Below are 26,161 nucleotides of genomic sequence, written 5' to 3' on the forward strand. Positions count from 1 at the left end.
ATGGGTGGGCCAAACATCGGATGGGTGTTGAATTCCTCTAGATTTTCCTCGGTTCTTGGGGTAACCTGCGGCAACTCTTGACAATTTATGAAAATTTGCCACCTAACTTCTCCAAGTGGTGAAGCGCGTCGATTTCATTCATAATTTAATTCATTTGTGTGATTTTTCTCAACAACAGTTTGTCCTATATATTATGTCCACTGAAAGATAAAGCTCCCGATACTCAGACTCTTTACACCGGTTTCAAAACTGTTTTCTTGTAAGGTTAGAAAATGCGGTATAATATTGGGACGACAACTATTGTTAGAAGTTGTGGTGCGGTTGCTTTTGGAATGCGAAAATCCTCGTTTCCTACATGTGGAAATGACAGAAACACCATTTTTTTTTATGAGACAACGGTTTTAACTAAAATTGTCGTTAATTTGAGACTTATTCAGACGAGACGACAATGTTTTGCAGTCGTCCCATCTGCTTCAAGAGACGAGGCCCACTTAAGCAAAGATTTTTTTTTAGCAAACATGAGACTTTGACATAATTACTTAACACTATTGACGATCTTCATCACAATCGATAAGGTAGGAAATGATACAAGGATATGCACTTCACACATGCATAAGGGTACATTTGTTATTACAATTCTTCAAGTTATAATTAGACCAAAACATGCTTTCGGAGGCCAGGTATGTGAGTATTCATAATATAGTCTTCCCAATCAATGCATTTCGGATCAAAGTTAAATTCCTTCGCGTCTATGTAACACTCACTTGTCAACTTTTGCAGCTCCCTTGAGTTACTGTCATCAAATCTGCAATTAAAACATGTTTATTATTGTCCACTCCCTTGAATAATGAAAATGATAAAACTTGTAATTACAAAAGTATAACATACGTACATGCCCTTGAATAACATGTAGGGTTTGTATAGCTCTACTAAGCGCATCACCAATGTGAGTTTCCGACTATAGTTAACATATATGTCCTCAAAATATTGGCCTGAAGCTTTATTTACGAACTTTAATCCCTTCAAAAAATGCAAATAAGAACATATGAAAGGAATGAAATTAACGAACTGAGAAAGACTAACATGTGTGATATCAATAACCAAAAAAAAAAAAAAAAAGAAAAAAGAAAAACGATTATTAAGCAGACATTAATTAATTCAATCTCAATGATCACACAATCCATGAAATGGAAAAGAATATACGGTATGCCCAGAATACAAGATGATACACCAAGTGTTATAATATAAGTGGAAGATAGTGTTGAAACGTTTCACTTGTACATTTTACATGCCTTTAATTTCATAACATGTGGTGTATCACTTTATATTTTAGGTTCGCTAAAAAATCTCTCCACGAGATGAGATGACCCACATTTGCAATCCGTATTAATTGTGGATTTTTATATTTTATTATATAGCATTACCGTCAAGAAAATAGATAGAACAAACCTGCAAAGGTATCCTGAAGCAAATTTGCATGTAAATTAGGAAAGAAGACATAGTCCTATACATTGTACACTTGCCAACTTTAGTAGCGTTTCCATCCTTGTTAACCCACGGATTTTTGGTGAAGTGTCGGTACACAAAATTGTGAATATCACAAAATTGTATAGGGTTTCCAAATGAGGATCCCACATGGTAAATGACAATAGAAGGTTGATTTGCATTCACAACCATAGCATTAATAATTGAGTTTACCACCATGTCAACAGGAATCTGCCCAATTTACAAAATTAATCACTCGTTAGTTACATATTAATTTTTTTTTTTAAAACCATCGCTTTAATAATTAAATAATTTAACAAAAAAAAATATCATAGAAGAGAAACACAGACGAGAATGAAGTCTAAATTCCATAAACTTATCCTTTCTATATGTATATGCACATGCATGTACATGATATATATATATATATATATATTATGTAAATAGTGTTTGGAGGCATCAACATATTCATTGACTTTGAACTCACCATATCAAAAACTGACATAGGATCAGCGAGGAGGCATGTCAGCTTTCCTTTGCAATAACCAGCAATAACGCTATCAATGGTTCTGTAATATGAACAAATATATGATTTTAGTTTTATGGGATCACCATACACTCTATTTTTCATTCATCTTTTAAAGGCTATCGATATTGACACTTGTAACTTTCAATTATTGAGTAACAAAGATATTTTTACAACTTAGAATTTTAAGGCGCATGATGCAAAATAATTACCTGAAACCTTGAATCCAACCTGGAAATGGCTCCTTATAAGTACTAGTAACCACAGTTGGACGGATGATGACTAGAGGTAGATTACCCTTTGAGTTCTCAAGAAATATTTCTCCCATTGCCTTTGTAAATACGTAGGTGTTTGGCCATCCATAAAGTTTAGCCCTGATAATTATTAATTATATTAAAGAAAAGCAAAAGATAAATAGCATAAGTCCATATATAACACTCAGAAATGGCACAATCTACGTGAAATTGTTGAGAATTTCAAACTTCTACCACCACGAGCTAGCATTTCTTTTACTTTTGATTTCATCAAAAGATGGGAAAAAAATAAGCAAAAGTATAAAATTTGTAAGTGTGTTAATAAAGGCACAATTAGATATTGATGCTTTACAACCTTTCAATGCCAAAATCCTTCATGGTGCTTCTGATATTTTCTTCTGAAGCACCTTCTGCCTTTAGGTCATTCAATTTCTCCTCTACAACCTTCTTTTCCTGTACTTGGAAATTAAATTTGGTGGTGCCTTTAACTTTCTCGTCCATAAATGATGATAAGTCCTCTGGTATGAGTCCTTCCCTTTCACCACACACGTAAGCTAGAATAAAAAATAAAAAAAAGGAATTTTTTGATCACCATCAGTTGAGAAAAATCTATCCAAGGGCACAAAGGCCAAAAGAAAAAGGTTTCCTTACCCATATATATTTATATTCAATTAGACAAAAGATAATATATCAGAAATATGATAATTGAAGATGAATTAAACAAGAAAAAAGAGGATAAGTACAGTATGTGACAAACAAAAAATAACAGAAAACCGAAAGGCCATACTAAATGATCGAAAACTGACCGGTTGATATGTGGAGAAGCATCTCTAGTTTTAAACATTTCTTTGCAAAGCTCAACAAATGAAGAACTCCAAATGTATTCACGTCTAGCGCAATATCATATCTGCAAACGATATATGTATACAGGTAATAAAAAAAGGATATAGGTGTACTCGTACATGATTTATTTATCACTTTTATCAGAAGATTGTATATACTACATAGTGTCTATGTTGTACTTTATTCACTTTAATCAATAATGTAGTTTGTGTTTCAATTTTATGTGTGTATATACCATCAGTAATTGGGGAGGGTGGAAATCAACACATGACCTCGATTGCAGGGTGAATGCTCATACCTTTCATCAAAATTTGTTGTCGCTGCAGAGTTAAGTATGATTTGTACTCCATTGAACATTTCTTCCCTCAATTTGATGTCTTTCACCCCGAGGTTTTCAAAAGTTACATCTCCCGGGACAGCCACAACTTTTTTTGATATAAAGTTATCAAAATCTGCACCTAGTTTCTCCCTTAGAACCTTGAACAACGCCTTTCCTATGATCTTAATTTACAAATATATATAAAAAAAATTAAAATAAAGCGAATGGCATTGATTATAGATTGAAGTACATGTAAATTCAAAGTGTTGTGTATTTATGCAAACCTCATTATGCATGCGATCCTTGGCTGAGTTGGTATCCGGAGCTCTTACAAGAAGATAGACCTTTTCCACATTTGGTTGAACCCTTAATATTTTCTCCAAAAATACTGCATATATGCCATATATTAGCAAGTTAGGTTACTCTGTGTGTGTAAGAGAGAGAGAGAGAGAGAGAGAGAGAGAGAGAGAGAGAGAGATGGTATACCCATTGCAAGGAAGCCTGTAGCTCCAGTAACCAAAATGATCTTGTCTTTGAGATATCCCAGAATGGTCTTTAACTCCATTGGTGAAGTTTAGAATTAAATCGAGAGACACAGAGAAAGTGAGCGGTATTTTGTTTTGAGTTATGTTCTGACGGTTCCTTGGATTCGGAGCGTTGGAGGGAATTAAGTTGTTGATATATATCAGTGTACTTATACGAAAATTTAGAATGCTTTCATGTGCTACGTATTCAAAGTGATATAGTTGCAACTTGGAAGACGTGGTTTACTAAAACTTAGATGCTTCTCATTAATAAATTTAGAAGTTTGATTAAAATCAGATAAAATATTACACACATATATTTTTGAAATTAGGGTTCAACCAATGAGGCATTGTGTGCGTTAGAAAATAGGTCAAGAAATTAGGGTTCAACCAATAAGGCATTGTGTGTGTTATTAAATAGGTCAACGAGTACTAAAGTTGTTGTATTTGGCTAAGTGTCAAGTGCATTATTGACCTAAATTGATAATAGAATATTTATACTTATGTCGAAAATAAAACATTCATGAATTAAACCCTAATATATCAAAAATATATTTAGTCCCTAATTATATATATATTTTTTAATAATATGCTTTAGTATCCGAATTTTTTGGTACACAGAAAATTTTGTGATTTAATTGTTTGTTGGTGGGGGGGGGGGGGGTGGGAGTGGAATGATGATTTTTCTTTTGTTTTATAAGCAGAATAAAAACTTTTATTAGAAAAGTATTAATACCACATTGGTTACCACGTCGATGGTGAAATCCTAAAGATCTAAAACCCTCGGAGAACTTAGGACAGCTAACTACACCCATAAATAATTAAAACATGTTAATTTATAGAAACTTAATTGTTTTTTTTTGCTTCTAGGTATACCATCCTTGAATTAGAGCCACACGTAGAGTGCTGTTGTCATGGACAGTATGTGTTGTTATGAAATGACTACTCTCTGCATGCATCGACATAAGGGTTTTGTGCCACGTACGTCCAGTATTGTATACATGTAATGTTGTTTTTAATTAGCTGACTACTATTGCTGTATCATGTATATATATAGTTATTTTCCTACAGGATAATACTCTTGACTCGATAGGTCGGCTTTGAGTTGGTTTGATTTTTATTCTTATTATTATCATTACTATTTCAGGTTGTGCGTTAGTTCAGCTGCATATTAGAAGGAGAAGACTGGAATGAGTTCTTGGAGCGTTCTAGACGCGATCAAATACAAAGTCTTTGCAATATCAATTGGGCATGCATATTGCGTTATTCGTTTTGAAGAGAAGCGAAAGCGATAATTCATTGATACGAAATAATACGATTACACGATTACAAGGGTGTCAACCAAGTACATATTTTTAGTGACCAAATTCGTAATTTGAATGAATAAGCGCACAACAAGCAAACTTAATTACTATATGGCAGCCAGAATCAATGACAGAGCCAAAAACCGCTCTCAGGTCGGGCCTTTAAGACATATAAAACAAATTGGGTGAACTGCCAATTTAGTCCCTGAATTATCATATGAATGAAAATTAGGTCCCTAAACTATTTTTTTTTTTCCAGAAAAATCAGTCATTGAATTATAAAAATCTGCCAATTACATCCTTATATTAGATTCGTTGCTACTATATTTATTTTTCCGTCAATTTAAGTCACGTTACTTGCATGGAATATGAAATGTCAAAGGAAAGAGAGAAAATGACAAAATTACATCCTAAAGTGTGTCAAGTGACTAAGTTGATGAAAAATTGGATAAAATAGCTTTAAATGTAATGGTATGGATGAAATTAGCAATTTTTAATGAATTTAGGGACTTATTTTATTGAAAAAATAATTCGGGAACCTAATTTTCACTGAGTTGATATTTCAGGGACTAAATTAGCACTTCACCCAGAAAAATTAGACCAAGTATAGCAATATAATTAAAAAACTAAAGGCTTTTTTGCATTACTAGCATGGAAAATTTATCAAACACGAGTGATGGGGATTTAAAATTTCCATAAAAAATATGGATGATTATATCATAAGAACATAACTTGTTTACGAGCTTTAATAAAAAGGAAGATTCGAATAAAAATTTAAGGTCATGACTCAAAACTATTACCATGAGATTTTCTTTTAACATAATTGTATAGACCTTGTTTTATATGAATAGATTTTTTAAAAAGAAATAGTTTTTATCTAAAAGTCCATTCCTTTCATCTTGCTGCTATCTAGCTGCAAATAACAACCATAATAGAATGCTCGCGCATACGCAGTAGCAGAATAAATATAGTCTGATTAAAAGGATTTCATAGATACAACTTAAAAAAATAAAATAAAAGTTTCCTTCACATAGGTGGAGTATGCGAGTGAATGTATGTGTGATCATACGGTTAAACCTACATTTTCATCTATCACCTGCTAAACCACACCCGATGATGGAATTTTTTTTTTTTTTTTTTAACAAATGATATTATCTACGTTAAGAGAGTAGGGGTGAGCTTAGCCTCACAATAGGTTAGCAATAATATGGGTCAACCTTGCCTTTGACGAAAATCGAATTTAAAACCTCTCACTTATAAGTGAAGATGAATACCACTAAACCATAGTACTAAATAGCAATTGATGAAATTTTGTTAATTACCCCTTTTCTTGTTTTTTCTTTTATCTTGCCATTTTTTGTCGAATAAAAAAGTATATTCATCAAACAAACTCAGAAACTGCACAAAAGGCTTGGTTAGGTTTAGCTTAAGCAAAATATATAAGTCTGGCCGCGGGTTAGCTGTCCCGAATTATGCGTCTTCTCTAATATTGTGACCCTTGTTCTTTGCTTAAATTTAACCTTTAACACTGTTATTTTGCATAAAATTTAATTAAAAATTAAAATAAAATAAAATAAAAAAGCAGGCCATTTTATAAAGCTTGTGGAAATTCATCATCCTCAATCTCCCTGTAATCCTTCCCCCAATCTCCTGCAATCCTTCAAAAGAAGCCCTTAAACCATGTGCAAACTCATCATCCTTATCGTCCTTATCAACCCCATTAATCCAATCATAGTCCTCGATCTCCTAACCCGTAGAAGAACCCACAAATCCAATACGTTCCCTCAAATCGTCTCTATCTCTGCTGCTAATTTGACCCAAACAAACCTAGAACCCCAATCGTCTCTACCACTAATCCAACACAAACAAACCCAGAAGTAGTATGTGAAGGAAGATGAGGTTGACGACGAAGAAGACGATCCAGAACAGGTGGGCTGTGGAAGCCCTAAACTAGGTTTCTTTGTTTTGATCCAGAAGAAGAAGATAACGATGATGGGTTGGTGAATAAGGGCTGAAGCCCACGTATTTCGGCGATTGGGAGCGAAACGGTCGGTGATTGGGGCGAGGGGTGGCTATCGGAGTGATGCAGTCGGTGGGCAATGGGTGATTTGAGTTTTTGGGGATTTATTTGTATTTCTTAAAAAAAAATTATTTTTATTAATTATATTTAAAAAGTTAACAGTGTTTTTCTAGAGTTCCCGGGTTCGAGAAAATAATTGTGGGCAGGGAGTTTAAATAACTTTACGGGTCTTTCTAACTTCTGAAATGGATGAATAACTATGGTTGGTCATAACTTTTTTTTTATTCTCTTCTTAAACAGTGTTTTTCTAGAGTTAAATTGAATGATACCTGTCAAAAAATTAAATTAAAAGACACAAAGTTGACCTTTTTTCGACTACCATCTTATACAAGAAACTGTGTACAGTTCTTTCTCAAATTCGTCTATTTGATCTTCAAATACTGTTTATATTCACACATCTCAAATGACTTCTCCCTACACCTTTTTAATTTTTTAATGTTTTTCTATGAAGTGTTAGTGGTGTATAGAAAATATTAAAAAAATTAAAAGAGTGTGGGAGAAGTAATTTGGGATGTGTGAATATAATCTCTCTAAAAATTACTAAGAGGAGAATATGGGTTATTTAATATCAAAAGCAGCTACAGGAAAGAAAGAACAGTTATGGGCATAATTTTCAGTAATTAAAAAAAATGAACAGAAATGATGCTTGAGTACACGACCATCTTGCATCTTCTTCATTAACCAACTTTGACGAACAGCTTTCAGCTGCCATGTAGAAACTAGGAAATGTAGAACATAGGATACCGTTGATGAACTTGTTCATCAGAATGCAACATATATTATCTCAATGACAATGTATGAACCTTTTAATTATCGTTTCATCATAACATGTTTCTTGAGGCCTGGAATGTGAGTTTTCATAAAGTAGTCTTCCCAATCAATGCACCTGGGTTCAAAACCAAAACTTTCTGCTTCCACAAAACTCTCCCTTGCCATCATTCGCAACTTCTCAGTATTAATGTCATCAAAGCTACATACAATTCAAAGATGTGAGTTCAACGCATGATTACGTATCATTACGTACGATGATAAAGTTACAAATACACATATGCTTAGATACAAAATAAAACATACGTACATGCCCTTGAACAGCATATAAGGCTCATATAGCTCCACCAAGCGCATCACCAATTTGAGTTTCTGATTGTAGTTAAGATATATATCTTGGAAATACTGGCCAAATACTTGATTCACAAACCTTAAACCCTTCAAAAAGGAAAAAAAAGGGTCGCATGAAGAAATATTTATAGATAAAATTGCATACCGTTATGCATATATAAATTATTATACATACCGATATACGTGGATACATATTATGTTCGTATTCACTATTTTATTTGTTCAATTGTATATTACTAGCAACGAAAGAAATAACAAACCTCCAAAGGTAGCATGAAACGAAATTGCATATACATGTGAAAAGTTGCCATATTCTTGAATACTGTACCCTTGCCAACCTTGACAGGCATTCCATCCTTGTTAATCCATGGATCTTTGGTGAAGTATCGGAAGATAAAATTGTGAATACGAGAGAAAATTATAGGATTCTTCGACGATGTTCCCACATGATAAATGATTGTAGAAGAACATTTTGCATTAGCCACCAAGGCTATAATTATTGAATTTACCACCATGTCAACTGGAATCTGCATGATTTAAAAGTAAATGTTTGTTCTTTAGTTCTACAAAAAGAAAAAGAAAATAATATTGCATAAGCAAATCTGAGTTAAAAAAAAAAAACTATTTAAATTAGAATATCCCTTGGAAAAAATTGTATGAAAACATAGAATATAGTAGCACGCGCTTGTGAGTCGATCAAATAAATATTGAGAAACAAAGAAAGTTTATTCGCCATGTTTAGGACCACTCTGTAATACATGTATGGCGTCATATGAATCACAGCACAATAAAAGATGATTTTATCATCTCAAATAATTTCTGAAATAAGTATGATAGTATTCAGATATTTAAGTGAATTTAATTTAAATTTTTCTTTTTTGGCACTAAAATCTTCAAATGTCATGTGTTAGGGTAATGTGGCAACAACATAAGATAACTGTGTTCTTGAATTGTAAAATTGCATCGCGCATGATACATAGAGAGTAATGTTTTCTTGTTATACTTTTGTTTCTTGACTATATAATTAAATAGAGCGATGATTAACTAGGTAGTGGCAAGAAAATTACTATGTATATAACTTAATAAATTGTGTCTGTGCGTAATGGGAATTAATAGTTCACATATCATAGTAAAACTACACTAGGAAAGAAAATAAAAAAAAAGTTGTAGTATTTTCATGATTAAAGAATTATTGTGGGTGTGTATGGTGGGGATATCATGAAGTTTAATTTCACTCACCATATCAAATACTGACGTTGGATCGAAGAGTAGACATGTCAGTTTTCCTTTACAGTAACCAGCAATTACGCTATCAATGGTTCTGTAGTAAACGAAAATAACATATATTCAGGAGTTTAGAAATGTCCTAAATAAGGCCAACCAAATGAAATCATAATATTATTTGACAAAACTACACTAGCTAGGAAAAAAAAAATACAATTAGTAAGCATTGCATATGAATTTTTCAAAGTGTCAACGATAATAGTAAAAAAAACCCAAATAATTTATGAACTAATGGCTAGCAATTTATGAACTACTCCAAGGGACAATTATATTCCCCAAAGAAACACTTCAAAGTGCTAGCACGCTTCTTACCTGAAACCTTGAACCCATCCCGGAAATGGTTCCTTGTATGTACTGGTAACTACCGTTGGGCGTAGGATGAGTACGGGTAGATTATCTTTTGACTGCTCTATAACTATTTCTCCCATTGCCTTTGTAAACACATAGGTGTTTGGCCATCCGTAAGATTTTGACCTAAGAGTTAGATAATTCTGTGAGAAAATAAACAAAAAGTTGCAAACAAAACCTAGGAACGTTTAAATTGAAAATTAGCAAAAAGTCGGGTTAATTTATTGATGAAAACCACTTGTTTAATGTTTTGTGAAAAAGAAGTCATCTTTTGTTTTCATGCAAAACTTTGGAGAGACCTTTCAATGCCAAAATCCTTCATTGTGGTTCTAATGACTTCTTCTGTCGCATTTTCTGCTTCTAGCTCCTTCAATTTCTCCTCTACCAGATTCTTCTCAAGCGCCTTGAAATCAAACTTAGCTGTCTCCTTTACCATCTCATCCATGCAAGATGAGTCCTCCAGTATGAGTCCTTCCTTTCTGCCGCACACATAGGCTGAGAAACTATCACAATCAGTACTGTATAGCAAATCAAAAGACCATAATACGGTAAACAAATTCGAGATTCATTGCTGTGCAGCTTAGAGAAGGTAAATTAAGAGACTTGGCAAATGGTGTTTCTTGCTAAATACAAGGAGCCACGTAGGATAAACTAGCTCCAATAGACTCGTCAACACAAGTCTTCATAGTGGGAGAGATTTTGCAATATATTTGAAACACAAGGTTGAACACCCATGTACATGACACGTTTCATAATATAAATGAAGGGACAGTACAAAATTAGTTACTCCTTGAACCCCCAAATTTCTTTGGACGCCCAAAATAATTTAATAAAGTTTCAAAAATACCCTCTTGCTTTTCATGAATTTATTTTTTTCCATTTTTCATATTCCTTAGACACCTATCCTCCCTTTCACATCAGATCGTGGATACCTCGACTCAATAGCACAAGTTAGATCCACATCAGGGCCATGCTCTCTCCCATCCCCTTCTTGAAAAACTTAAAAGATTGAATGGGGTGTGGGTGTGGGTGTAGCTGGGCTGGGATTAGGGTAGGAGGGTGTGGGACGCAGAACTGATACTGTAGATAGTATTCTCCTCGTGGTGTATATATTGGGTTACCACGTTATTTCTTTAAGAAATCACTTAGCCTTATGTGATATTTATGGGTGCTTTAGATTTAGTCCGTTACAACAGTTAATCTCTAAACATAAACCTTCGTATATTAAAACATCAAAATAAGATCCAAAATTTTAAATTTGATGTCATGTAATATAAGGATGTCCATACGTTTTAATTTATATGCAATACCATGCCATCATTGCCCTGTACGGCTATAAGTTTTTTTTGTAGACATTTAATTTCGTTTGACTGATTCGTAAACCTTTCCCCGCTTCCTCTCTCCGCGACGGTGGGAAACCGCGATTATCTTTAGTCAAAGAGGCCTTCTCGTAGATTTCGGCTTTTTTGAGGGCTGTCTCGTGCCTCTCAATTCCCAGTTCAAGGTTGGGAACTGGGAAGTGCCTTGCTTTAATCTTAATTAGTTCGAATATACATTCTAAATATGTATACTAATACGATAAATAAAAAGTAGATACATTAACTTGGTAAAAATTAAACAATAGGCACATTATTTTTTATAAAAAAAATTAAATAACAGGTACTTGATTTTTGTAAAAATAAACTAGAAGATACATTGTTTCTTTGTAAAAATTAAACAACAGTTACATTTATTTTCATAAAAATTCAACAATATGTAAATTATTTGTTCGTAAAATTAAATAACAGGTACATTATTTTGTCAAAAATTAGGTACATTATTTTGTAAAAAAATAAGTAATATGTATTTTGTTTCTTGTAAAAATTAAGCTACAACAACATAAAATTAAGGCTTATTAGTCGAAATGTCTCTTGAAACTGCCATTGAGTCTCAGTTTATCCCTTGAAACTGGTTTTGTCTCACTTTGCCCCTTGAAATTGACATTTTCAACTCTTTTGTCTCACTTTGCCCACTTCCATTAATGAACTGTTAAATCCAAGGGTATTTTGGATATTTTATTTTTACACATTTATTTACTTCTAGCCTACACTAAACGAGTCTCAATTTTATTTTTGAAACTCAAATTCAAACCCATAAATTTTGGGCATTTTATAAAATAAATTATTCAATCAATATAAAAATTCCAAGCAACAAAATCATTGTATCAACCAAAATAAGAGTTACATTTTGTTCATAGAGTCATTTCACTTGTAAGACATTCATGTATTGGCTCGAAACTTTGCAATTGAAAAATATTCATTACAACAAAATCATTATACCATTAAGCTATCATATCCAAAATACTTCCCAAACCAAAAAAAATCATTTAAAACAAATGTGCACAGTTTGAAACAAAAAATTTCACATGGATGAATTTATGGGTTTGAATTAGAATTTCAAACTGTTGAATTTATGGGTTTGAATTAGAGTTTCAAAAATAAAATTGAGACTTGATTAGTGTGTGGGCTAGAAGTAAATAAATGTGTAAAAATGAAATGTCTAAAATACCCTTAAATTTAATAGTCCATTAATAGAAGTGGGTAAAGTAAGACAAAAGAATTGAAAATGTCAATTTCAAGGGGCAAAGTGAGACAAAACTAGTTTCAGAAGGTAAACTGAGACTCAATGACAGTTTCAAAGGGCATTTCGACTAATAAGCCTAAAATAAAACAATGAGTAAATTATTTTCATCAAATTAAATAATAGGTACATTATTTTCTCAAAAATTTAATTTTTTTTATTAATAATGCATTGAAACTATAGCATTAATGCTCTTATTTTTTTTGGGAGTTTTAACGAAAAGTCTGTGGTACTGTTCACTTTAAAAAAAAACCATATTTTTACACTAAAAAGTTAATCCTGGTACTCAAAGTTTTCAAATCATTTTCATTAATTTTCCTTATTTTTTTTGCAACACAGTATATATCATGACATCAATTCAATTTGTCATTAATACGCATTGAATTTTATAACATTAATTGTTTGTTATTAATGTGCGTTGAATTTTATAACATCAATTGTCATATATATCATGTACTTAGGGGTATTTTAGGCATTGTACAAAAAACGTATGAAGTCAAACTTAATTAATGATTTTGCTTATGTCGAGTCTAGTCAGTAGGTTTAATTAAAAAAACAAAAAAACTGTGGGGTTTTAAGTAAAGAAAATTCATAATTAGATGGTAAATTCAAAATTTTCAGTTAAGTTTAATTGGGTGTAAGAGCCTTTTTATTTTAAATAAAATTAATAGGTGAGACATGAAACTTCAGCGTATGAAAATCCACTCATGAAAAATATACTCTAAAGTGAGACATATTAATCATGTCATCCACTTATACAAATAAAAAATTCTCTCATATTGGAACAATGATACCACAGATTTGTATAATTTCTATAACAGAGATAGAACCACATGTATTGGTGTGTCGTACCTCTATGAGAAAGAAGGTACCAATGATGGTATAAATATGTGTTAAGTGTAGCATTTTATGAAAAGTAAATAAAAAACTATTCATATTGGAACCAAAATGAGAAAAATGAACACTAACCAGTTGACACGTGGAGCAGGATCTCTAGTTTTAGACATTTCTTTGCCATGCTCAACACATGCTGAACTCCAAATGTATTGACGCTCAGTGCAATATCATATCTATAGAACAAATAGTAAAGACATAAATTTACATGTTTATTTTAGTATTTTATAGAGAGACGATATTATACAATGTCTTAAGTAATGTTGTTTTCAGTGTTCCATATGTAGTAACTACCTTTCATCAAAGTTGGTGGTTCCTGCAGAGTTTAATATGATTTCAATTTCACTACACATTTCTTCCCTCAACTTGAATTCTTTCACTCCCAAATCTTCAGAAACTACGTCTCCCGGGATAGCCACAACTTTGTTTGCAATGAAGGAATCAAACTCTGTGCCCCATTCCTCCTTCAGAACACTGAACAACTCCTTCTCTATGATCTGAGATTATATAATATAAGTTAATATTTAATAAAATGTACGTGATTAACTACAAGATAATTAAACAAAGCTATTGCAGTTGCGAATACGTATTTACAGATAAACCTCTTTATGCATGCGATCTGTGGCTGCCATGGTATCTGTAGCTCTTATAAGAAGATAAATCTTTTTCACATCTGGTTGAACTCTTAGTATTTTCTCCACAAACACTGCATGTATTTGCAGAAAGGGTAAAAATTAGAATTAAAAAACAAAAAAACAAAAAAAATCTAATGCTAGAAATGTATTATATTGAATTAATGTACCTATATGAAGATTATACAAATTGTATATTCCTATATTATATAAAAAAAATTAGTTTACCTAAATGTATATTATGATGAATGAAATGAAAATGAAATCTAAATGTAGGGTTTAGTCTTACACAAAGTTAACAAATGAGAGATAGAGAGAGAGAGAGAGAGAGAGAGAGAGAGAGAGAGAGAAATAGTACGTACCCATTCCAAGGAAGCCAGTGGCTCCAGTTACTAAGATGGTCTTGTTCCGAAAATATCCTAAAATGCTCTGCAACTCCATTACGGTGGATACTGGATGGATAGAGAAAAGTTTCTAGGTTTTTTTTCTCTTGTTTTGCTATGGAGAGAATATGTATATATCTTGTTTGAGTATATAGCTGATAACTTGGATTCAGGGTACTGATTGAAGCCAGTCTTGGCTACTTATATAGTATGAAAAAGAGGAAATATCACCGACGATCCCCTTAGCCAGAAGTGTAAGTTTTAGTTTTCGTTTCCGTTTTTCATTCTTAAGGCCGGGACCATGTCGTGCACTTCTTGTTGCCGCTCACCGACCATCATTCATTTTCTCAACCAATTTATGCCCACTATTTCGATCAGAATTATATATTGTCGTACGTTGAAACAAATTGACTTCCTCGTAATGCTCGGGAAAGTTGTGTTGCTCATTGTGATTGCTAAACTAATATCATGGACTATCAGCACGTTTTTTGTTCTTATAAACAATGGCATCTTTGCTTCAATCTATTATTTTTTTTATTTTTTATTAATATATAGATTCATGCAGGTAAGCTAATGAAGATATGCCTTAAACATATAAGATAAATAAGTGGGGACGTGCGCATTCATTCATAACTCACATTTGTGTAAAACTCATAAATACGTAAAAGTGGGTGGATGGTGGATAGAGCAGGCATTTGTCGACAAAACAGTGTATCTTAACATGGATGGATGGGCATGCTATAACTACATGAGTAAACTGTCAAATAACTCCCGCACCATCTGCCAATTACACTTTGAACTATTTTTCTTGCGGATTTACCCCCTTCACTAGTACGAGACTATCAATTACCTTCTTGTCGTTAGATTTGAGAACTTCATCCAAAATTATGTTAAGTGGTAAAGTGTGTGAGGCATGTGACAATTTCAAGGACTAACATGGAATTCGACTCAGGAAAACAACAAGATTCGAGAGGATTTTATTGTCCAAATAGTTCGGGAAGAGGGGATAATTGACATCCATGTGATGGTTCAACACTCTAAAATATGTCACATGCCTCTGACATTAATTAGCAGCCTTGTATTAGCTTAAGGAGGTAATTGGCAACATTGCGATAGTTCGAAGAATATTTTGCAATTTACCCTAACTACAAAGAAGCCTTTGTCTTCCTCCGCCAAGAAGAAGGAAAAAAATATTGTTCTACAAAGAAACACTAAAGTTAATCCAATGTTCTACAAAGAAACATACATTTTGACACACGTTTTTGTGGCTCTTATTGTATAACTTTTTTCAATGATCCAAACCGTCTATATTTCAATTCATCATTCAAAATATATTCCATAAAGAAACACTAAAGTTAATCCAATAGTTATATGGTTTCCTATTTGAGTACTTTTTGGTAGATATGATATTTGAGAGAAGATATAAAAGATGGATCGCTAGAATACATTACGAAGTGAACCACACAAAAACGCGTGTCAAAATGTGTGTAAAAAATTAGAAGTTTTAATGAAAAACCCACGGTACTGTTCACTTTAACGAAAAATCACATTTTTATACTAAAAAGTCAATCATGGTACTATTCACTTTCCCTTTTATTTTATCTTTATCATTAAAACTCAAACTTTTTAAACCGTTTTTATTAGTTTTTCTTAAAAAATTTCTGCAAATCCTAACTGTATATATATTCGCATTTGATGATAAGAGTAAAAACATGTGGGCGAGGGTGTGTATCAATCCTAACTATACATATATATTCGCATTTGATGATAAGAGTAAAAACATGTGGGCGAGGGTGTGTATCAATCCTTATATTTGCATTTGAAGATAAGAGTAAAAACATATGGGCAAGGGTGTGTTTGATAAGACTAAAAACATGTAGGCGAGGGTGTGTATCAATCCTTATATTCGCATTTGATGATAAGAGTAAAAACATGTGGACGAGGGTGTGTATCAGTATTTGGCTTAAGAGGAGAGAGTGCACCATCAACAATGAACCTGAACATAAGTGGTCAAAATCACAACGAACCAAACAATAATGTCGACGCTTTTTGTTTGACTGGTCGGTTAACTTCCCAACAACCAAAATAATAAATGCAGGCTGCCAACACATGTTAATTACGTGACTTTGGTCTTAAGTAGGTGGGAGAACGGCACTGTGCAATTTTGCGGACAAGATTGTCTGTCCCCTTACTTCAATTATCTTTTCGTACCCTTCTGTTTATATGATAATGGTTAAATCATGTCAAAATTTTATATTATTATTTATTTTTATTTTATTATTTTTATAAAAAAATAATATAAAATATTAAAATAAGTTAACCGTGATCACATAAAGGCATGGGAAAACATCGGAAGTGGAAGGACAAACAATCCTGTCCCAATTTTGCCTCAATTTCACTTTATTTACGAGTTTGCCAGCCGGCTGATTGGGTCAGAATTTCGCTTTTTTTACAAAATTGCCACCACCTCTTCATTGCTCGTTCGGTGATGGGAGACCATGCCGCTCTGGGATCGAGATGGACAGACAGTGGGAGAGGGAGGAGTGGGGATTTGAGGGGTAGGCTGATTTCCATTGATGCATCCATTGTCAGTCCGATTTGGGACAGGGTGGTTGCTGTCGGTGAGATTGAGGGATGGGTGTGGGATTCGGTGAGGGTAAAGGTGACAGGGAGAAAGAGAGACAGGCAGAGAAAGAGGAGGAGTGGGGGTGAATAGGTCCGATCCCAGACTCAGCGGGTCAAACTCAGTCCTTGGCACCCTTGCAAATCTAGCTTCAAGCTGTACATCTTTCTCTCTGCATCTGCACAACCTTGTCCTGCCACTGTTTAGTGAATTTTCATGATTTTGTAAAAAAATTCGTTTAAATTTCTGAGCTTTGGAGGGTTCTTCATTTAGCCTATGGGGTTTTTTTATTTTTTATTTTTATTTTTTTGACGTTTTTATCTGAGACTTAGTATTTATTTTCTAGAGTTTTTAGAATACTTCGATTAAATTTGTGAGTTTGGTAGTGGTATTTTTTCTGTGCATTTTTGGTGAACTTGGTTGTGGGTTTTGATGTTTGTCTGAAGCAGGGAAAGGGAAGAAAATCACGAACCAAGTGCTATTTCAGCACCTGTTAGGAGCTGAAAGAAGCAAGATGGTATAGTTTTCTGTAATTATTACTATTGCTGTATGTAAATGACCAAATCGAAATGTCTTTGAGCTCCTTACAAATTCAGTTTCCTGACTTATTTTCCTTTTCTCGATTTGAATGCAACTCTGTCCAATCATATTTTCTTATATGGTTCCACAATTCTAGAAGGTTAAATAAAATAGATCAACCCTCCTTCCTCTATGTTATGAACAAGTGTATTGCCATCGGCATCGAATATATGTAATTTAGTTGTGATGTGGAATCTTGAGACGTCCTCTAGAAATGCAGCACTATCTAATTTGCTTTGATTTAATCAAAGCATAAAAGCAAACAACTCACATACAGAAATTATATCAAGCAACTGGCTATTCGATCAAAAGTTATGTGAACACGAAAAATTCCTGAAAACAAGAGACAAGAATAACGTGTACAAAATAATATTTTTTATGTTTAATGATTTTGGGGTTACGATCTCTTTGTAATTTGATCATCTGATTCTATCTCCGTAAGGTGTAGGTTTGTGGATGAGTTGTTGATCCAAAGGGTCGTCGGGGCTTGATCTAAGGATGAACAGTTGATGAATGGATCTTCAAGGGGCGTTGGGCTTGATCTTGAAAAATGGGTGTATGGGTTTGTTGAGGTTGTTGATCCAAAGGGCCGTTGGGGTTTGATCTTAGGATGAACGGATGATGAATGATGAACACTTTCTTCAAGGGGCTGTCGGGGCTTGATCTTGAAGGTTGATGGATGAGCGGATCTTCAAGAGCTTTTGGGTTTGATCTTGAAGAACGGTTGGATGTGTGGATTTGTTGATGTTGTTGATTCGAAGGGCCGTTGGGGCTTGATCTTAGGATGAACGGATGATGAACAATGAACACTTTCTTCAAGGGCCGTCGGGGCTTGATCTTGAGTTGGTGGAAGTTCTTCAAGGGCCGTTGGGCCTTGATCTTGAAGGAGGATTTGACGAAGAACGAAGAGTGCTTTCTTGATCATTCGGGATTTTCTTGAGAGCTTTAGAACTTTAAGGCTTCAAGGTTTTGGTGTGTGTGGATGTATTCTCTTCCATTTTGGGAGTAGAGAAATGTATTTGTGAATTGGTGTTTATGTGTCTTCTTCCAATTTGGAAGTAGAGAAATGTATTTGTGAATTGGTGTTGGTTTGTGAATTGGTCTTTGTTAGGGGTGGTTCGGTATGGGATACCGAACCAAAAGTAGTATCCCGAATCCCAAACCGAAATTTTTTGGGACGGGAATTTGAAGACCAATCCCAAACCAAAATTTCGGGAATCCCAAATTTCGGGAATCCCGAAATATTTTCGGGATTCCCGAAATATTTTCGGGATTTCGGGACAAATCGGGAATCCCAAATTAAAATATGAAATTATGAATTATTCTTCAAATATATAATTTAAGAACACATTCATGAACTAGGAATGTCATTTCATTCACACTACCATTTAATCAAATATTGGCATGTTTGATTGTTTTTATCAAAGTCAAAATTCAAATTAATTAAACCCTTTTGACAATCTGTTAAGAGACAAAAGAATCAAACCTTCTGAAATCATTAGTCATGACAGTAACAATAATAAAATCCAAATGAATATCAAACAGAACATGAAAAATATGCAAGGTGTAAGGCATTCCAGGTTGCAGAGCATGAATTAGAAACTACTAGCATCAATTATAAAAGAATAATATATAATATATATATAAATTAATAATATATAATTTCTGTTTGGTATGGGATTCCCAAAATATTGAGAAGTCAATCCCAAATCCCATACCAAATTTTCGGGATCGGTTCGGGATAGCATCCGAAAATTTCGGGAATTTTGGTTTGGGAAATTTTTGGTTTGGGATCGGGATTTTTTCGGTTCGGTTTGGGATTTTCGGGAATTTTTTCCACCCCTAGTCTTTGTTGTGTGAATTGATCTTTGTGTGAATTGGTGTTTCTTCCTCTTGATGGAGAAGCCTATTTATAGGCTTTGAGAGTGAATCACCACCATTCATTTTTTTTGGTGAAGTGAGTGGATGATGTAGGTGAAATGAGAGGAGGTTGTTGGTGAAATGAGTGGAGGTTGTAGGTGAATTAAGTGGATGATGTAGGTGAAATGAGTGCAGGTTGTAGGTAAGGTAAATGGATGATGTAGGTGAAATGAGTGGAGGTTGTTGGTGAGGTGAGGGAATGATATAGGTGAAATAAGTGTTGTATTGGTTAACATTTATTTCACTGAAATTTCGATGTCTACAAGTTAACACAGCAAAATGTTAACCTAAAACTTATACGGCTACATTGATGTCAACAACCTTTTAGTTTGTTAGTCTGCACAGGTTCGGTGGCATCTTTGTAATGATTTTCCTTATGAACCCGGTCTTCTCTCCATAGGGTCTGCTCGGTTGACTGGTAGAATAAGGTCCCAATATTTCTACCTTTATTTATGTATATGTATGGATAGCTGCTTCGATGTTCACTTGGGTACCGTTTAGTACGTGGGATGAGACGGAACAGAGTGGGACAAGGCGTTCTGTTCTACGTTTGGTGCGCCTAAAACGGGGGAAACGAGCTGTTCCACGGAATGAGTTTTGGGTGAATTTTCGTTCCACCTCACCCCCCCTAGAACAACTCGTTCCACATCTATGGAACATAAAATTATAATCTCTCAGTCTCCTTCTTCTTCCTCCTTGTTTTCATCCGAGGGCATCTTTGCTCCCGCTCGTTCCATTCCGTCATGTCCCATTCCGTTCCGTCCCGTCTCGTCTGCATACCAAACGATACCGAACAAAGCACTTTTGAAAGTTTACCGTTGTCAATGTGAGTTAGTTTATTGTTTTTTACTATTAAACTAATTTGTGGACCCTAATTTCTACGAGAGCATCTCATTATCGTGGAAAAAAATAACATAATAAATCATAAAATTAAAGAGGAGGGCTTGGTCATAACTATATTTGATAATTAATTCATAACTCTTTAATTTACATGAACAACCTTTACGTTTCTGCTAAATATTAATCGGTGTTGGACCTCTTATTACACGTAACATGTGATATTCTTTTTGTTTGCTAAAAAGAAAGTGATTCATTATATATATGCATGTTGTGTGTGAGTTAGCACAGAGCTAATTGGTGAATCTACAAAGAAGAGCATTTATATACCTGCTGCTTGATGTGGAATTTTGCTTTTGTTTTTAGCAATAACATGTACAATCTTGGATTCTATTGCAACGAAAGCAGATCAAGTTTCAGAGTGAAATTTATAATTGTAGTTTTATTGGTGTGAATTATCCTGCACACACACCATGATATCTTTGCTCATGAGTAATCTGCAGGGTCCTTTGGTCCAAAAGAGTTTCAGCAGCTAGGCAGTGCAACAGTCGTTGAGTACTTCCATGTGCCTCCTTATGCTGGGATTTTGTTAGACCGGTATCCCAGGTGTGTATTTTGTCTTCATATAGTTCATAGTTTTATTTAGTTTTGTTATATAATCAACTAGAAACACATTCAGTTGGGCAAATTCTGCGTTGTGACATACATGACATTGGAGTTATGCTCTGTTTTTTATTAAGGATGGTTGTTATGTTTTCTTATATTTGCATATTAATCCTGCCTAAAAAATTTAGTTTATTGGAATTTGCTCTCTGGTTTTGCTTTGAGCAAATTAAGTACAATTAAGTGCAATTGTGGCTTCTTCTTGCTCTGTGTTTGTTAAAGATTCGCTATAGCTGATAGCTCTAGATGTGTAATTACATAATAATTAGCTCTGCTGGTTAATCCAATTAGTTGAGGTAAGGAATATATTTTGACTGATACAATTGCATACTCTCATGGATTTCTCCATAGATTGAATTTTCAGTTTTTGGGAATGTTAAAAATTTAGTTTTTTGATCTTTTCTTGAAAGGATATGAAATTGGAAATCGAAAATATCAATTAATTGTTGAAATTATTTGACTTTTGGTTCAAAAATTTGAATGCAAGAGGTCCTGTTGGTCCATTTTTGACCTTTTTTTTTTTTAAATTTTTTTATTATATTTTGTTTTTAGCAATGAATTTAGGAGACCATCTGAGGCCGCTTGAATTTTTTTGCGCAGGATTTTAATAGAGCTTTAAGCTCTTCTTATTCCGTTTCAATTGTTAGCTTCTGTTTAGTGTGGCGCAAAGTGTTGTCCTGTGTTTTCAGCCATTTATCTATATGTATGGGGTTGATATATATATATAGGTTTTTTTTTTTTTTTTTTTTTCCAATAATAGGACAGTTAGAGTCTCCAGTTTTGTAGATTCTTTTAGATTTTGTTTCTTGAATTTCAGTTTCTTCATGACCGACAATTTGAGGTTTAGTTATACTTACAAATGTAATCGACCTTACAAGAATGCTTATCAAAAACTATGTATGTTACAAAATAAAAATAATCACAGAAATTTTGCTCCCCTATTTGGTCATTAGGTAGTTATTTTTCTTTAACATCTGAAGAACATTATATCAAAGACATCTAAAGAAACTTTTAAATGTGTTCTTCAGTACTGCACCTAGGAAGAAATCAACTCAAGTGCATTTCACTTTTGTGTTTTTTTATTGCATCTAATGATGTGATTTATCAATATGCAGGAAGAAGTTGTCAAGTTAAGTGAACAATTGAGTTATTTGAAAAGTTTGGTAAGTGTCTTATGCCCTGGTTTATGTTCAAGCCTGGGTTTCTTAGTTAGTCCTACAGTCACTATATTTCTATTCATATATTTGGGTGTGGTGGTACTGTTGGCGCCATAGCTTTGAATCCCAAGATTTTTCAACTATGGCACTTAGATTTTGTCTGATGATCAATTATGACACTTAGGTTCAATTATGACAAACTGTACTCGTATTAACCAGTGATTAATTTGAGTTCAGAAACTTTACTAAGTTACCACATTCAACGAGTGGCAATCCCCATTTTCAGTTGGTCTTTGTAGAAAAAGGTATGTAGGCTAAAAAATATATTTGTTATTGATACGTGAATGTGGAAAAATGGAAGAGAATGCTTTTTTTTTCATTATCCTTCTCTACAAGATTACAAGGATATATATACATGATACAAGTGTGTAGGTAGGACAAGGTAGTCGTCCTAGTGTGTAGGTAGGACAAGGTAGGACGGCTGTAGGACGGCTAGTGTGTAGGACAAGGTAGGACGGCTGTAGGACGGCTAGTGTGTAGGTAGGACAAGGTAGGACGGCTGTAGGACGACTTGACGGCTGTAGGACGGCTAGTGAATAATATTATATACAATTACACAAGGACTCCAACCATATTCCTTATTTGTCTAACAGTCTTTACGTAGTAGTGTCCAATCTTAATTAAGTGTTGAAAATTTTGAACATTTTTGTTTCCTTAATAGATGCCATTCATGTTTCCTGCTTTCATGTCTGCTCTAGAGAGAGAAAACGGGATTATATGTGAGACCCCAAAAACATGAGACCAATTTGAGAGTTAATGGAAGGACATGCATGTTTCTACCTCTCCCATGTATCCGAAATGTCATTAGCAGATCTGCAGCTATTTCCTTCTTTAGCACCCTATTGAGCAGGGTGCGTATCTTCCCTAAAAAACGAAATAAAATACAAAACTACAAATTAAGCCTCTTACTAAGGAAATAAAAAAATACATGGTTTTTCAGTTTAGGCAAACAGGACCATTACCATTCACAAAGAGAAGAATATGGGACGACCTGCTTTCATCAGAGCTTGGGTCGTTACAGGGTACCTACAAGAAGAGTTGAAATGTTTATCAATATGTATATCACATGGAGACCTTATCCCGGGAGAATTAAGTGAAGGCAGGAAAGTTTGTGCTGTATCACCACAGAAATTCTAGTTATCATACTTCAAATAATCAATTCCCTGCAAAGAAAGTGCATGAGCATTTCAAGATTCTCTGACAACATATCATCATTGGAGATGTTGATTGAGTGAAATGATGATGAAATTAGGAGAGCTAGGAGATATTTTTCCTGATTTCTATTTGTTAACTGACTTTTGTATTTTTGGTTGCTACCTTGCTCTTAATTTCTCTTTTTCTTCCTTCTTTGCTGCTCTTTGATTTTTACAGTCCCACTGCAAAATTGCACCATACGTGTTTTGCCCATTTTTGTTCATGTTCCTATTGTTTGTTATTGTAGTGGTGATCTTGCATGTTTTTTTATCTGTGCTTATGTTTTGGAGGTTTTATTTGGGACAGTCCATTGTTTATTGCTTTTCATGGCTACTGGTTTGCTTAGATTTCTGCCTTTGATTTATTTAGGGCTGGTTTGGTTACGAATATTTTTTTTTTTTTTTTTTTTTGCCATTTTGTGATTGGGATGTGATTGTAGGCTTCTTCCATTTCTCTGATGCTTATTTTTTTTTTTTTTTTTTTTCCAAAAGAACCTAGGATAATTTTGATGAGTGTTGTTAAACAATTTTGATTTCATAATTAGGGTTTAGGGTTCTATTTTGGTAATGGGTTCAATCCTTTTCCTTCTCCAAACTGTTAGTTTAGGGATGGTTAGGGCAAGTGTAGGAAAGGAAATGAAAATTGACATTTTGAGGCTTACCTTTTGGTTGGTGGCTGAAAAAAATGGGGGAAAAAGGAAAAGAAAATTGTAGTGTTGAGTGGCTCAGTGGCGGTGTTTGTGCAGGCATTTTTTTAAAACTAAGTCCAAATGCATTTTTGTTTAAAACTCATCGAGGCTTACCTTTTTGTCAGTTGCTTTCTTTCTTTTTTGCGTTTTCAATTTTCCAAATTATTGTTCAAAGGTAGGTTGCTTTGGCTGGTTGGTGTTTTCATTAGGTTTTTCTAGGAGTGGACTCTCTCATCCACCCCTAAGTGCTTGAATGAGTGCTGTCGATAAGTACACTCTCATCCACCACATCTTTTGTAATCAGCTCGGTTGAATGTATATAAAAGCTAAGCTGCTTATCTTACCGACACTGTTCACTCATCTATCTCTTTTGTTCATTCATGATTATATTGATTTTTTTTCAGGTTGAATATGTCTTATTTATGTAGTTAAGACTGATGCATTCAAGTCCCGCAGCAGCGCGTGGGCATATAACTAATGTTATCTAATGTGGAGACCTTTGTCTTTGCAATCTGCAGATCCACGGGCATTTGGGCAATGGTGGGTTTGCAGACCAGGTAAATGGAGAAAACATGCTGAGTTCGAACATCTAACTACCACCTAACTAAAGAAAATGACATCTAACTACCCCCATTTAATTATACATGCCTTGCGTACCCATATTACTGGGAGAAATTTGAAAAAATAATCAGAATTTTTACCTCATAATAACTATAGCCAACATTTTAAGTTTGTGAATAATTATAATCAAAATTTAATGTAAAAGTACTAATATACCCTTAATGATTAAAAACTTCCCAATTTGCTCTTAGCCGTAAAAACTAGTAGTGCTCCAGCATGCATGGTCAAGCTTTACTTTTTCACAATTCTTGCATCACCAAATTCTAACCATCTTTGTCTTCCCAACATACTCGCCAGTTGCCACATAATTCATGTACTATTTGACCAGCAATATTGAACAATAATTTGTCAAAAAATGAAGAGGGATAAAGGTTCAAAAGTTAAAAAATAGTCTGATTTGTCAAAAAACTCGTCTTTCAACCGATGGCTGGGTTATAATTCTGTGAAGTTCATCAGACCATTATTCGGCCAAAGGTAGCCCCTCTTAGCCCATTTTTAGAATTCAGCTCATTAGTTGTAATAATTGATTCAAATTCAAATGCTATATTTGAAAGGGGAATTATTATTGGCACTTCAAAAATCTTATTCTACACTCCAAACTTTCTGTATTTGGAAAGAAAAATACACTTCTGAGGAGTGTAAAATGAGATTTTTGGAGTACCAATAAATTTAGGGAAGTGTTATTGGCACTTCAAAAATCTTATTCTACACTCCTCACAAGTGTATTTTTCTTTCTTAATATAAAAAGTTTGAAGTGTAAAATGAGATTTTTGGAGTGCTAATAACAATTCCTTAAATTTAAAGTATAAACTTAAAACTAAAAAATTATTAAATGATTTTTGCAAGATTATAATTTTGAACAGAGCTATGTTTAGCCCTTTGAGTTAGAGATGGTCTAATGCATGAATAATTAGAAATCACTTCATCTCTTCAATTTTGGATCCGCTTTTCCAACTTATTATTAGGGGGCTATTAATCTATTAATTATTTAATTGTACCATTTTGTTCTCAATAAAGTTGTAATCTTTCTGCGATTTCTAGCAACATTTCATTTCCCAAAATTTCCATCAAAACATGTGGACAAGGAAGCCTTTATACTATACACAGACCCAAAACCCTGCTACCACTTCTCAGCTTACAAACATGGCTGCAACGGCCAAAAATTCCTCCAAAAATCCCTCAAGTCCGCCCCGAACAAAGAACAA

At 33.9% G+C, this 26,161-nt stretch overlaps 2 protein-coding genes and 1 long non-coding RNA gene across 4 annotated transcripts; 1 reads left to right on the forward strand and 2 right to left on the reverse strand.

Annotated features, from left to right (window-relative positions):
- Positions 1-511: 511 nt before the first annotated feature.
- LOC103954217 (alcohol-forming fatty acyl-CoA reductase-like) lies at positions 512-4,184 on the reverse strand. Of its 2 annotated transcripts, XM_009366021.2 has the most exons (10): positions 3,914-4,184; positions 3,712-3,815; positions 3,407-3,609; positions 3,072-3,172; positions 2,621-2,819; positions 2,224-2,385; positions 1,973-2,054; positions 1,450-1,716; positions 893-1,020; positions 512-805 (listed from the first exon to the last, which is right to left on the reverse strand). In XM_009366021.2, exons 1-10 carry the CDS (start codon positions 3,990-3,992, stop codon positions 652-654), a joined length of 1,479 nt encoding a protein of 492 aa, XP_009364296.1. In that variant the 5' UTR covers positions 3,993-4,184; the 3' UTR covers positions 512-651. The 2 variants fall into 2 exon arrangements, with proteins under 2 accessions (XP_009364296.1, XP_048425538.1); XM_048569581.1 differs by lacking the exon at positions 1,450-1,716 and having other exon boundaries at positions 513-805.
- Positions 4,185-7,876: 3,692 nt separating this feature from the next.
- Positions 7,877-15,047, reverse strand: LOC103954216 (alcohol-forming fatty acyl-CoA reductase). Its single transcript, XM_009366020.3, has 10 exons — positions 14,594-15,047; positions 14,202-14,305; positions 13,894-14,096; positions 13,675-13,775; positions 10,386-10,581; positions 10,051-10,212; positions 9,694-9,775; positions 8,715-8,981; positions 8,414-8,541; positions 7,877-8,305 (listed from the first exon to the last, which is right to left on the reverse strand). The coding sequence occupies exons 1-10, from the start codon at positions 14,670-14,672 to the stop codon at positions 8,146-8,148; spliced, it is 1,482 nt and encodes a 493-aa protein (XP_009364295.2). The 5' UTR covers positions 14,673-15,047; the 3' UTR covers positions 7,877-8,145.
- A 5,539-nt stretch (positions 15,048-20,586) lies between these two features.
- LOC103954215 lies at positions 20,587-24,923 on the forward strand. The gene is made up of 3 exons (XR_668162.3): positions 20,587-21,179; positions 22,352-22,399; positions 24,854-24,923. It is a non-coding gene; the product is annotated as an uncharacterized LOC103954215 (long non-coding RNA).
- Positions 24,924-26,161: the final 1,238 nt, after the last annotated feature.

This window comes from the organism of the source record quoted next, unplaced genomic scaffold (assembly GCF_019419815.1).
Source record: "Pyrus x bretschneideri cultivar Hongxiangsu unplaced genomic scaffold, Pyrus_bretschneideri_v1 Contig5, whole genome shotgun sequence".
Lineage (NCBI taxonomy): Eukaryota > Viridiplantae > Streptophyta > Magnoliopsida > Rosales > Rosaceae > Pyrus > Pyrus x bretschneideri.

Bases quoted from the DNA above. Each gene is read 5' to 3' on its own strand.
- LOC103954217 (XM_009366021.2), bottom strand. From the start codon at position 3,992: ATGGAGTTAAAGACCATTCTGGGATATCTCAAAGACAAGATCATTTTG. The intron at 3,173-3,406 runs GTATGAGCATTC...TATCGTTTGCAG, and splicing joins ACAACAAATTTTGATGAAAG to ATATGATATTGCGCTAGACG. The intron at 1,021-1,449 runs GTTTGTTCTATC...CATTTTTTGAAG, and splicing joins GCTTCAGGATACCTTTGCAG to GGATTAAAGTTCGTAAATAA.
- LOC103954216 (XM_009366020.3), bottom strand. From the start codon at position 14,672: ATGGAGTTGCAGAGCATTTTAGGATATTTTCGGAACAAGACCATCTTA. The intron at 10,582-13,674 runs GTTAGTGTTCAT...ATAGTTTCTCAG, and splicing joins CCTGCTCCACGTGTCAACTG to CCTATGTGTGCGGCAGAAAG. The intron at 9,776-10,050 runs GTAAGAAGCGTG...CGTTTACTACAG, and splicing joins GGATGGGTTCAAGGTTTCAG to AACCATTGATAGCGTAATTG.